The following is a 13,967-nucleotide window of genomic DNA, read 5'->3' on the forward strand; positions in this document are numbered from 1 at the left end:
ACCCATCAAAAATGAAAAAGCTCCCGTCAAAACAGACTTTTGTTACTTTTTCAAATGGAGAGGTTAACGGCTATCAGTACTTTAAAATTTTGTGCTTTGTTTTCTGTTTTCAAAATACAGATGAACTCGCCAAAGTAGGGTCCATCTACATGCCTGCTTAATGTCCCCATTAAAACATCTTAGAAATATAAAAAAACAGAAAAACCTTTTGGTACTCTTGTATTTTAGCAGTGGAAAAGGGATTACTGCCATAATAATTAGATGATTATTTAATTTTATTTTATTTTTTTTTAGATTTCTTTCATTTAGGTCAATTAATAAGCAAAACTTATGTCTGTGAAGCCAGTGCCATTAGTGATTATATTGGTTTAGCATAAGGACTTGTAGCTTGGAATCCTGCAAAGTTTAACTGTTAGTCTCTCCAGGATTGTCACTGCACATGGCTGCTGTTAACACGAAAACAAAGCATTTCACTTCCCATGAATTACAACCTGCTCTTTTTAATATTCCTGTCCCCGGTCCTCATGATGAACTAAGCTAATCACCTACTGGCTCCAGATTTATTCATGACACACAGCTATCTAATTGGTATCTTATCTAACTCTCGGGCAAGGAGGAAAATAATAACGGCAATTCCAGTTGTGTTGAAGTGTTTCTGTTAAACCAAGCTACTTATCTACTTGTGTTGGTGAAATACAATCTATTATATTGCACAGGGGAAGGCGTGGTGGACCAAGCAGACACCAGAGGGAAAGTAGTTTAAAAAGGAGAGGATGATGCTAGACTGTGGGTGAAGGGCACGTGGGGAGAAATTGGATTCTAATGCTGCATAAAAGTGTAGAGGAAAAAAACTATGGCGAGTTAAGGATGAGCTGTTTTCCCAGGAAAGGTTCGATATGTAACAATGAAAGGGAAACATGTCTTTCTCTGGATATTTCTGGCAACACATTGAGCAAACCCTTTATTGCGCCAGCAGGCCAAATGTGTTGGGCACAAACAGTCTCTACATCTATCTATAATTCATTCTATAGTCCCACTTGAGGGTCTTTTTGGCCTAAATATGACAAGTTTAGTTGTAAAAACTTGAGCAGTCTATGGGCCAGATGTTTTGAGGTTTGAGCAGTGGTTTTTGGCATAACCTAGCCCAGAAACACTTGACATAAATATCAAAACAGCTGGGAGATTTCAAAGATCTTTTCAGCTATTTAGAAAGACATTTGTGAAGTATTTGTGATGATATCATAAAAATGAAGAAGTTTAAATAAATTAAAACCACCACATTTGTAAAAATCTGCTCGTTTGCATTATGAATTTGTACTAAATCTTTAAAAAAAAAATAAAATTCTCACCGCAGATTCAGCCTAAATGTCCATCCCTGATCTACTGCTGTTACAAATATGATGCAGTCCTGCAGTTTGCAGCCTCAGTAAGAGGGAAAATGCACACAAGTTATCCTGCTAATTATTATAGAAGTGATGATCAGAACTTTTGGAGCATAAATAATTTTCAAAAGATTAGAAGAGGAAATACGGCCAGTGAGTTGGGTATTATCAGATTATTCATTGGTTTACTACTTTCTCCTCTTTCCTCCCACAACAAATTTGAAGTGATATCTTATTTCTTGGAGTGATTATGGAATCTTCCCTCCTGTTGTTGAAGGCATCCAAATGCTTATTACTGCACTTAACAGCACTCATTGTCAAAAGTATTCATCAGGAAATGAATGCGTGTTTGTTTGTTGTATACTCATGAGTTCATGAAATGATTGAGACATTTGCAGAAGGACCGAAAGCTCAGCTTCAGCACAGGATCTGTGCTCCGACAGCTGTAATCAGCCAACTGCAGTTTCTTCTTGTTTCAGTAGTCACAGATGGACAGTGTCAAGGTTCAACAGCAGATCTTTGATCCTTGTGTGAACCAAACCTTGGGATCTGAGAAAGAGACTTTATTGACCAACTGTCAGTAAATCTTTAATAAATAAATCAATTAAGGTCAAACACCATATTGACCAGTAATTTTTCCATTAAAATAACATTTAATCATTGGCCAAGATTAAATGTGTGACAATGTGTGAAAATGTGTCATGAACTCTTTGACATAAATATCTCTGGAAAATCACCACAGATCTCTACAACAAAAGTAAAAGTGCTTTTTTCTTCTTTCTCCCTTTATTTTGTTCTGATGCAGCAGTACCCATTTCATCAATCACTTGAAAAATATAATAGGATAGTGATAAGCATTTTTTTTTCTTTACAATTTTACCATTACAGAAATTTCTCTCAAATTATTCCGTATACAAGTGTGTGACTCAGCGAAACACTTCACCAGCCATATTCACCATGCGTCTGGAGAAATATCAGATAATGAAGAAGATGCAGCTCGATGGAAGAAAAGATAGCAAATGTTATTTTCAATATCCAGTTCCTAAAGAAATGTGCATTTTTAATAAAAGCCCATAATGCAACAATATCAAATCCACATGTGGAGATTAAGACTAGTGGAGTCTGTAAGATAAGATAAAATTGTGTGTGCAACTGTTTGACAAGAATAGCACCAAGAACAGGGAATCTTAGATGGTAGTGGCCATCGTCTTACGTTAGCCCAAACCAAAGCATACCCTTCACCCGCCATAGGTAGGAGGAGCCTGTGAGCCTGTGTCCTGTAGTGGTCTTACTTCCTGGATTTGGTGGTCTGTCTCTTGTAAGAATACAGCAAAGATTTTTTGACCACTGCCATCAAGTCAACACCCAACATATTTGGCTCTCTCCGCTTCCAGCCATCTATGGTCATTACTGATAACTCTGCTGTGTTAACTGACCCCTTTGCCCATTAATCATCTGTTCATCCATACATCTTCGGTATCTATCCATCATCAATCCATCCTCTCTTGTTATCATCTGCCCCTCCTCTTCTTCCCCAACTCATCTTCTCCAGTCCTCTCTCCATTTATTCATACAAATCTCGATCCCTCCATCATAATATCGATCCACACACACATTCATCTATTCTCTAAGAATATATCTATCCAACCGTCCATTCTTCCCTTGCTCCCTTGGCTCCATATCCCAGTTGAAGGGCTTCTACAGCAAGACACGCTCCACTACCTCCGCTGTCCCTGCACGTGAACACACACACACACACACACACACAAAGGCAGCATGCCAACGTAAAGACACACAGACATCGTTTTCACGGCTCTTCACAGCTCCCTGAGCAACTCAAATGGCCCGGGAGTGACTGTGCAGGGTAGCGAAAGAGAGAAGAAAGAACAAGTGAGCCTGAGAGAAAGATTGAAAGATTGAAAAGACGCAGAAAGAAAAATTACAAGGCAACAAGGGCAACAATCACAGGGAAAAGAATGATGGGGTTGTATCAGAAACCAAAGATAATAAAGATGATGAATAGAATGTAACATTGCATCTCAGAAATGCACTGTTTTCTGAGCGTGTTTGTGACTGTTGACAAACTGCTTAGAATACCTAACATGTTATATCATGTTAAAAAAAAAAGGAAAACAGGCTCATAGTTAGTAGAGTACGTCTGTATAAAACAGCTAGATTACATTTTATGACTGCTCGCTCATAAGAACATTATAACGCATATCTCTTACTTTTTCAGCTAAAGCAAATAAAGACTTGATGACTTTATGCTCCTTTCTGAGCATCAGCATCACTCTGAAAATATTGTGGTTCCTCTCCAGATAGGAGGTGCTCATCTGACAACAGTCAAATCTCCATCTCATAATTATGTGTAATGAAGCCTGAGGCATTGCTTTGCAGTCACTCGCCATTATAATTCAAGCACTCCTTTGATGTTATAAGATCAAAACGAGTGTGCAGGCGGAATATCAGGATTCACAGCAACAACAATAGCAACAACTACATCAACAGGATACGAGTTCTCAGAGAACAATAGAGGAGTGTTTCACCTTGAGGGGTAAATAACAACAGCAGGAAGCAACAGAAAGTCAGTGCCACAGCAGTCCCATAGTGTACTAAAATTAAACCTGAATGTGTGTTGGTATGTCTGTCTGTCTGTCCAACTTTTATGCCAGACTGCCTGTTGTGGCCAGGTGTACGTATTGAAGCAACAGTATTTGGGCTTGTCGATCGGCATTGATTACACTCAAGGTCAGCTTCCAGCACTGTTGCTACACATCTTAGAAGCTCAGCCAGCACTTGTGCTCTTTGATATGACCTTTGTTGTGAGTCATCGCCTCACTTTTCTCACACTCTCCACAGCCAAGTGTCAATACAAAGCCGCCAGCGATTCTCAGAGATGGGGTCAGGACTTGGGAATATGATGCAGGAAGATTGAAATTGGTGACTAGATTGCTCTGAAGAAACAAGCCTGTTAGAATCTAAAAGCCTGAAGCAGTTCATTCTGTGCCCTTCACAGATGCAGAGAAAAATAAAAGCTCTTTAAAATTTGGGGGGAAGTGGTGAAGATTTCTTTAAAAATTTAGATCTTTAAAAACACTCAAAAATGACAAAAACCGACGATACCTTTGGGAGCGTCAAAACATTGTTAAGTACAATTTTAAACTTTTTGGTTGTTTGTTTTCCTCCTATTCAAGAAGATCTACACCACACTCCCATGCACATTCCCTCCTCATGAAATGGAAAAAAATAAGAAAATCAAGAGAGGCTGTGGGCACTAATGGTTTATACTTTCAGGTAAGTCTCATTTATTTTCTCACTAGACAATATGAAATTCTCTGTTGACTCATCAGTGAAAAAAATAAATAATTATGGTAGAAAACATCTGGTTCTTTGATAGCAAAGGTTAAATGTACATAAAAAAAACACAATGTGAGTTGTTAACTACAACTCCCCAAGGGGAATGTTCTCTTCTCCTCCTCTTCACTCAACTCTGACGCTAACAGTTCTCTTAGAAAACCTTTTATCTTTCTCAATACTTTATGAGCGAAGAGCAACAGAAAACATGAAATGTTAGATCAACTGTAGCTAAATAAGAACAATTCTTATGGCCAAAACAAAAGGTTCCACTGTTCTCTGGAGCTGATGTCTGTATCCAGACAGAGTTTTATGATAAAAAGAGATAAGGGTGTCTGTCAACTGTCAACTTCTCAACCAACAAAAGGTAGTCAGAAGTCTTTGAGCTTTATTTATCCTTTCTCGATAGCTTTCACTTAGTTCCAAATGTGACTTTAACATTGGAGTTTCATTTTGATAAAAACCTCTGACTAAAAGTGACTTTTCCAGCTGAATAAAGTGTTATAAAGTGTTATAAATTCTGAGATGACTACAGACTTTGCCAAACATGAAAATAATTTAGACTGACAGACTTCTGTGTGCTTCTGCTGAGTGATTGAGGATAACAGTAAAGGGAATTTAGAGCAGAGAAAAACATTTTCAGAATCAAGTGCTTCTCCAGCTTGTAAGATGCAAGCAGAGACTGTGCCAACTGTGGTTTGAATGCAAATCTGGACAAAGAAGCACATACAAAGCCTGGCCTGCCCTAAACCAATGCCTTATCTATATAAACAAATTGAGTATTTACACGTTCACACTATGTATTTGCTGTTAGATAACATTGTATGCGACAAGCCAGTCTTGTGCAGCACATTCACAACAGCAGCCCTGACAGTGGATGTGATTCCACACTGTTTGCATGTATCATTAGGAATATAGAACAAATAGTCCAACTGTCTAAAGGTTTGATTCTCAGCCACTGAGCTCTGGAGGAATATATATTGAGCCAGCTTTTCTGACTTGAATAAAAAGATTTAATTTTCTTACTGATTCCACTTTTTCACAGTTCTAAAGCCTGTTCTTTGATGAAAGCGTGAGTTGATAGCGTATCGCAGTTTTGCACCCTTTCTGTGAGCCTCTGAATGCTTTTAAAGGACGTGTGACAATCTCAACTGGGAGAAATACTTGTTCTGTTTTTACAAAAAAAAAAAAACCATCTACAGTGGAATATTGCAGTTTATGAGAAAGCTCTCCAAAAAAGGGAGGGCCTGCTATTTCTGAACAGGTCTTCTGAGAATAGATTACATCAAAAGGTTCTTCAACTTTGCACCCAACGGAACATTCATATTTTCCAAAGGGGTCAAACTGTATGAAAATACCCTGCATCTGTTGCCTTCCCTGAGTGTGTCACAAGAAATTGTTTGTCCTCTTTTGAGTTCTGCTTATAATTCAAAATAGCCAAAGACGTCCATACAGACAGACATGGGAGCAGAAAAACTAGTCTACAAATATCCTATTTTTAATGCCAGCAGGGTGATGTGATTTTTCATTTTATTTCATGACTGCATACAGCATGTCAATGCAATAGGAAAATGAAGAAATAATAACTGAATTTCATGCTGGATCACAGTATAGGCTGCTCTACCAGATCGGTGGTGACAAAAATACATGAATAAGTGGGTCCTCATGACTATCAGTGGATGACCATAAAATCAGACCTGTAAAATCTTTGATGATCCACTAAAATTTAGCAAGCTGTTATTAGCTGAACAACTGCTGACACAGGCTAGAGAAGGTGGGGGGGACTAATTGACTTAAATATGATACCAGCAGCTAAGAGTTACCTGGACAAATACACACTTCCGTTATTGTAGCTGAGACATCAGAGATCAATCGGTGACGGGTCACATGAAGGAAGCTCTGTCACCTCCAGATATTTAGTGATCCACATCGCCATTCAGCAGCAGCAGCCAAACATCCTGGCTGGGTCACGCTCTACCAGCCTTCTGCTAATCCCTTCAACACAATAAATAAATAGAAACTACACGTCTTAAAAATTATAATGTTCAAAATTGAACATATCCCATTCCCTCCAAGACCCATGCCTAGACCCTTTGTGCACATTTCTTCTGTACTTGTTGCATATTTCTACTTTTCCAGACACTGTATTTTATTGCCAGCTAAAATGCAGCAAAGCGTGATCTCTTATTCATCAAAAATAACCTGAACAATATGAATGCAGCTCATATTCATCTACGAGGAGCTTTATTTGGCACGATGGAACTAGTGCAACTGGAGCAGTGGGTGAACATTTGTTTTGTGTGCACAGGGAATGACTTCAGAGTGAAATCCGTGGCCGAAGTGTGATGGTTTAGTTTCCAAAAGCCAAGACAGGAAGAGAGAGGGCATGGAGACCAATAAAGAAATGGAAAGGACCGAACGGACATACACTGAGTAGGCATACATAAAAAGTCCAGGGGGTAGAGAGACTAATTCGAGACTGAAAAAAAGAAAGGGAGACAGAAAATGTATAGAATCAGAGTGCAGAGATAGTGTGTGGCCCCTGTTGAAAGCAGCAGTGTACAGCAGGAAATCCTTTCTATCTCACAGAGTTGTGGCGATGAGGAAGGTAGTTGAAGGATAATGTTTGCTGCCAGAATACAAGAATTAAAATCACCTTCAACTCAAAAAGACTCTACAAGTGGATTTGTTCAAAATACTAGAATGATAAAAACGCAAGGGGGCTGCATATTTCAGAATACGTGACCGGATTTCACTAAAAAAGGTGATATGGGAGTTGAGCAAGAGCCAGAATCTGAGTCCAACTTCAGAGGTGGAGGGCTTTTTTTTGTTTGTTTTTTAAATATGAAACATATACAAATTCAAATTGTGAATTTATGCCCAGTTGTAAATCACTTCATCCGAAATGATTAAACAAATGTCACCAGTCAATATTTTCTATTTCATTTTAAGTTGTAGAAATTGATGCTTTGCCAATAAAACAGTCAATGTTTTACAATCAGGCAACACCTGCAGAGGTAGCATTTCTGCATTCAAGTTGCCGCTTCCATGTGGTAAATTATTCATTATGTCATTCAGGGGTGGAAATGTCACAGCAATGTGCTGCAACAGGCACAAAAACTGGTTCTCAGATAGCTTATGGTTGCTATATATCTTCCGCCTTGTTGCAGTGCACAATTTTTAAATTTACAACAATTCAGGAAACAAATGTTTCTGAATTTTTGCGGGGAAAAAGGGTACCACAATAATTTTTGCTAAATAATTCTCTGACTGTCCGTCCTATTTTTTGGTGTTTATTTCTTGAAAGATTAATTATTATACTAGATTAGGAATCATCATTTCACTGTGACTGTGTACAGCATTGAATTAGAAAGGTTATAATTCAGCTCCATTCACGCTATTCAATTAACTTACACACCAACAACATAATTAACACTCCATCTACATTCACACCCACCCAGCGTCCGCACAAGACTCTTTTAACTAGCCAATGGAGCGAGGCCACCAGTTTCCATCCTGTTACCTATCACGCCATTGGATGATTTAGTCATCATCTTTGCCTCAGCAGCTGGTGGGTGTTTAGACTGATATAGCAACAAGGACCACAACCATTGCCACAGTAAGTGAGTCACCAGTGGCATATGTGTTTCTGTGTATGTGTGTGTATGCAGGCGTGTTCAAAAGGTGTTGGTAAAAACAACATCTGATCTGCTATAAACTGTTTGCTCTTTTCTGTTCTGTACCATCCAACTTTATAATCCTCCCCTCTGTTCTGCTCACCACACTATGATACCGGCTTCACATGATGCATGTGTTTCATATTTGCATAATAATGAATAATAAACAAATTTGTCATTGTTATTTCCCGACTCAAGTTCAAAATTGTCTGCTTGTTTATCAAGAGTAATGAGATGTCTGTATCAGATCTTTTTCGGTTAATTGTGTAGGACTATTTCTTGGCCAGGCACAGTGATTTGTTGGCATTTCCTGTAGTTGTCTCCTAATTACATGACAGCAGAAAGTGACTGTTATTTGCCAAAAATTAGTGTAGCACACATCTGACTGTAAATCTGTAACATGATGGGTTTGGGTTTTTTTTTTTTTTTCACATTTTTTATCCTCAAGCTTGTTTCAGGGCTTAGAACTAAGATAGCCAGCTACATGCATCTGTATACTGCAGCATACAAATATTAAACAGAGTAACATTGATCTGTTGAAGAAGGCAAATATGTGCATTTGCAGATACATTACCTATATGTATATCTATATGTATAATTAATGATATTTACTTTTATTTGGCCAATAAATCCTCAGGGATGCAGACATTTAAAGTTAAAGTGCCAGAGCTATGTAAATTATCTAAAAAAACACTGCGTTTTCAAGAGATTAATAATGATGTCATTTTTCAAGCAGAAGGACCAGCCTTATGAGGATTGGCTTCTTGAGTTTTGCTTGTGTGGGAGTAAGCTCAATAAGACAAATTTCTTTGCATTGTTTTCCAGACTAAATGAATAGAATCCTAGCCTAAGCTTAAGGAGCATTTGTAATTATTGTCTTGACATATAATATATTCAGTCTTGAAAAGATGAATTGGAAAAGTAATTGGCAGATTAACTAATAATGAGAACAAAGAATTACTTGCTGCTCTAGTTTCAAATGTCAGAAGAACTTTATCCAACACCACTGGCTGTTGAAGGACAGCAGAAAACAATTCTTTTAACCTTATGGATGATGATGGAGCAAGTGCACATGAGCACACCACATTTAGACTGATAAGAACCAGACAATTTTTCACCTGGTGGTACTGACTGCACTTGGTACATGGTGATGTCAGCTGTGAAGTAGACAAATCTCCAATCTGGATCATTGATTGCTACTCAGCTTTAGCGACATTGGCTATCTCAGCAATTAGCGTAGCTAATGAAGCAGGAGAGAAACAGCTGCTAAGAGTTAAATAAGATATCAGTTCCACTACATAAGACACACTGACCAGCATTGTTTCCACCTCTGCGAGGTCAGCCATTAGATGGGCAATCAAATAGCAAATGCAGTTGCATCAGATAGGGGAGGGGGGTCTCAGGCACGAAGAAAGGCTGTCTTTTCATTTGTGGTCAAGTAAGAAGCTTTTAATAATGAGGACTGAGAGCTATGTGGTTTCCAGTGAATAACCCCAGAACGCATCACTACATTCTGGCAGTGCGAGGAGTTTGTGCTTTTTGTGAAAACAAGGATTTCACCATCAAGCTGCTTGCGTCTGAAGGGCTTCAACTATAACTGAGCTAACTATGCATGGCCAAGCTGGAACATGTAGTAATCTTAGACCTCCAGCTCAGCTAGTGGCGGTATCAGTCGGCTTAGCTATTACAACAGTTAGCAGAGCAAAACATGTTGTTGACTATGGCATAGCATTAGTTCCACTGCATTAGACACAATGACTATCACTGTGACAGCATCTCATTCATGAGCACCAGCACACAAGCACACACAGACGCTCCCTCTATTTCACCTACGGAAACACCCATCACCCAGATTTACAGCACAATAGCATGTTTGACACATGTACAGCACAATGTGGCAATCTCTTTGGCATTCTACTGTACACGTGAACTTAAACAGCTGTGCTCCCTTTTCTGAAAGAGAGCAATGCTCATTTTCGCAGCACAATGGGCCTTCTACAACCACTCACTTGCACAAAACTGGTCATCCACGTTGATATCCCACGGTGAATTAGGCACATTTCATACACAGTTTGTACTAAATACAACCGCACACATGCATGTCGAGACACACAGGGTATTATGCCATGAACAGTGCTCGATTCAAGATGGCAATAAGGCTTCAGTCTGCACATCCATGAGCTGATAACACCACAGCAGAAGCACTTCTATTCATGTTTGTGTATCTTTGTACATGCATTCAGTGCTCCATTCTATAATACAATGTGCTTTCAATTTCTACACACACTTCCAGGAAACCTCCACCCTAAAATCCTCTTGCACTGCTATACATCATGAGCCTGTGAGGTTTAAAGAAATTCAGCATATATTTTGAGATGACTGGCACCACTTTGCCCAAACCCCTCTCCTCTGCTTGTTCTTAAGTTAGCTTTTTTTCCTTCATTTCCCAGAGCAGCCTCTGGAGAACGCTGCCTGGACTTATTGCTCGGCTGTAGCTGTCAGTCTCGCTGATACAATGTACATTAATAATGCACCTTTGGTTTTACAAGATGAAGAGCTTTGTAATGATCGCAGTAGTCACAGCAAGCAACCAAATTTGTCAGGAGGGAAATAGTGCAGCCGTGCACCTCAGTCAAAATGTCTTCTGAGTCATCTAATGAGTCTGAGAGTTGCATTTAGTTTTATTAAAGCAGCACAAACAACTGTGTGCCATTGAATTGTTGCAACAAACCAACAACCAAATCTGCACCCATGTCTGCAACCCTCCAATTGTACAAAGTAATTTGGTGCCTCTCAGGCCATTGTCTTAGGCCCACTGTGTTTGTTCCGGTTCACTCTATGATTATGGGTTTCTGCAGTACCATATGGCCATTGAGAGTAAAGACTGGTCATTTAACTGTACATTAACTGGCCTGTATCAAAAATGAATAAGAATGGGTTGGCGAGTTGCCAGTGAGCATTTCAGACCACTTAGGATCTGAGTGCCAAAGTTTAAAAGAGCATAAGCTATTGGAATTAAATTTGGACAGTGAGAAGAAGATAATTCTAAATGAATGCAAATGTTGTTAATGTTCCACACATATGCAAATGCCTGCTAGCAAGTTCGTCCATAAAATTTAAAGACTGTCACTATAACTTTATACCTTCAGAACCCCCCCCCCCCCATACACACACACACACACACACACACACACACACACACACACAAATAATGCTTTTAACTTCTCAAGTTATCTGTGATGGATTGATGATGATGGACTGGTCACAGAATCAAAATGTTTCAAATGAAAATTTCTTTAAAATGCATTGTTCAACAGCTCTCCTTGGAATGTATGGAAATTGCAGAAAATTACCTACATTCTGGTATTTTTTCTGTAGAAATCAAAAGGGAGCCACTAAAGTGCCATTTGGTGCCTCATATCATTGTTACTATTTTTGTGTGAGTCTCCCTTCTATAATTAGGAAATCTCCAAGACAGAACTAATGAAATAATTTGTGTTCCTTCTTGCACATCCTTAGATGAATGTGCACACAGTCATCTACAGACCCATCCCTCTCTCCCTGTTGTCTTGCCTGGCACCAGTTTCCATTGACACAGATGGTGATGGGAGGAAGAAAGATACAAAGAGACAGGCACAGGGAGAGAATAGCAGCAGCTGATACAATGAGTTTGTATCATGTGTAATCCTCCATTTCCACGAATCCATACATTTATCTCCCTAAATTACATACCTGCTCAATACATCTACCTCACTGCCACCCTTCCCTCCTTTTTCTCCAGTCTCAATTTATTACTCCTTATCTCCATCTATCCATTAGCACTCTCAGTACAGTCTTAGAGCTCCTACCAGCAGCTATTCATCCAGCCAGTCCGCCTATTCTTCAGCCCAAAATCCTACCTTGTATCATGGCCTTTTACACACCTATTAACTTCTGAAGCCTCGCCTCTCAATCATCCACCTTTTTCCCCACATCCACCCATTGCTCTACCCAGATATAACTTGATTTTTTTTTGTTGTTGTTGTTGAAATCTTACAAGACCAAATATATATATGTGTGTGTGTTTTCTTCCTTCCGCCTGACTGATCCTCCCATTCAGCCACCATCTCACAGGATCAATAGCAATCTTCACACTTACCAGCTGCATGCCACAGATGAAGGCCAAGGTACATCTGCCACTACAGCAACCCATGGTGTCCGCCTCCCTCTCTCCGCGCTCCACGTGGTGAACCAACTCTGGGTAACTCCCAAATCTTTCGCCGGCCCTTCAAAATCCAAAAGCCCCCCGGAGGGCCGTCTGGCTGGCTGGGAGCCCAGGTAGAGTCGCTCGCTGCTCAGCCTAAGAGAACAGAGCACAGAGCACAGCCCCCTGTACTCACTGGAGCTCAGGGGAATGAAAGGCTACTACTTCATTCAAATTGGGGAGCTGCTGACAGGTTTAAGAGTCTGAAATGTGGTCCCTGGGTTTCCAACACACATGGGGATCAGGGATCAAAGATGGAAGGTGGGCCTTGGTGATGATTCAAGTCCACAAATAGTCCTCGATGTATCCACGGAGCTCGGTCATGTAGGCAAACCCTTCCCAAGCCTCTCCAACTAAAGACAGTTGAGTAGTCCAATAAATCAGATGCTGTGGTGCATTTTTAAAAAACACTGAACGAAGTCCGATTTTTAATAGCGTTGGTCTCAGATGGACCTGACTGGTCTTAAAACAGGATTGAACAAAGGTCATGCAGTTATGTCCAAGAAGGGTCCACTAGTCCAGTCCAAGATCGCCTGGATGGGCAGCATCTTTGGTCCAGTACAGAAGTCCGTGACTGAAAGATTTAAAAAGCAAAACAAAAAAACAAAGCAAACAGAGTGGTGTGATTAGGAGATTAGATGGATATATTCACCACATTAGATGAATCCAGTAAGGACACACTTGGATTGGTCTGACTGAAGTAGCCTGGTTTGTTTAAGGGTGGAGGAAACAAGTGAAAGTGGTCCCAGACCAGCTCCTCTGCTCTCAGGGGAAGTCACGGGCATGTAGCGGCAACATCCTCCACTCCTCCTTCACACCCTCAACAAAACTGCCTCTTTTTTTTTTTTAATCCCCAGATCCAGCCGTTTTTCCTCCCGGATTATCCCCCCCCACCCACCCCCGGCGAGTCAAAACCGATGCGAGGACGCTGCGATATGTCAGCAGCCACCCGGAGCTGCTCTTCGGCGTGTTTGGCTAGGAAGTCCTCCTCCTCCGGTTCATCTCCCCATCAGCCCCACAACACAGCCCCTCCGTCGGCCGTCAGTCGGTCCATTCACCGCCTCCGCCGAAACTGAGAAGAAACATCTACTGTGCTGAGAAAATTGTAAAAAAAAAATAAAAACAAATAACAAATAAAAAACACGAGGGACCGAAAAACACGTCCACGCTTGGATCACAGAGGGACGGAGTGATATTTCAGGTCGAGGGAAGTATCTCAACGTGACCTACAGGCGCCGATGTGGACGGAAGAGAAGGGCCGAGTTTGGTTGTTGTCCTGCGGGCTTGTCTTCGAGCAGTGAGGAGGGGAAG

General features: G+C 40.3%; 1 protein-coding gene across 2 annotated transcripts in view; it reads right to left on the reverse strand.

Annotated features, from left to right (window-relative positions):
* nkain2 (sodium/potassium transporting ATPase interacting 2) overlaps positions 1-12,850 on the reverse strand; it is a 63,572-nt gene extending 50,722 nt beyond the window's left edge. For both annotated transcript variants that reach the window (XM_029496604.1, XM_029496605.1), the window contains exon 1: positions 12,552-12,850. In XM_029496604.1, coding sequence (XP_029352464.1) covers positions 12,552-12,605 — 54 coding nt within the window. In that variant the 5' untranslated portion in view covers positions 12,606-12,850. The remainder of the gene's footprint in view (positions 1-12,551) is intronic.
* Positions 12,851-13,967: the final 1,117 nt, after the last annotated feature.

The sequence above is a fragment of the Echeneis naucrates genome, chromosome 24 (assembly GCF_900963305.1).
Source record: "Echeneis naucrates chromosome 24, fEcheNa1.1, whole genome shotgun sequence".
Taxonomy (NCBI): Eukaryota; Metazoa; Chordata; class Actinopteri; order Carangiformes; family Echeneidae; genus Echeneis; species Echeneis naucrates.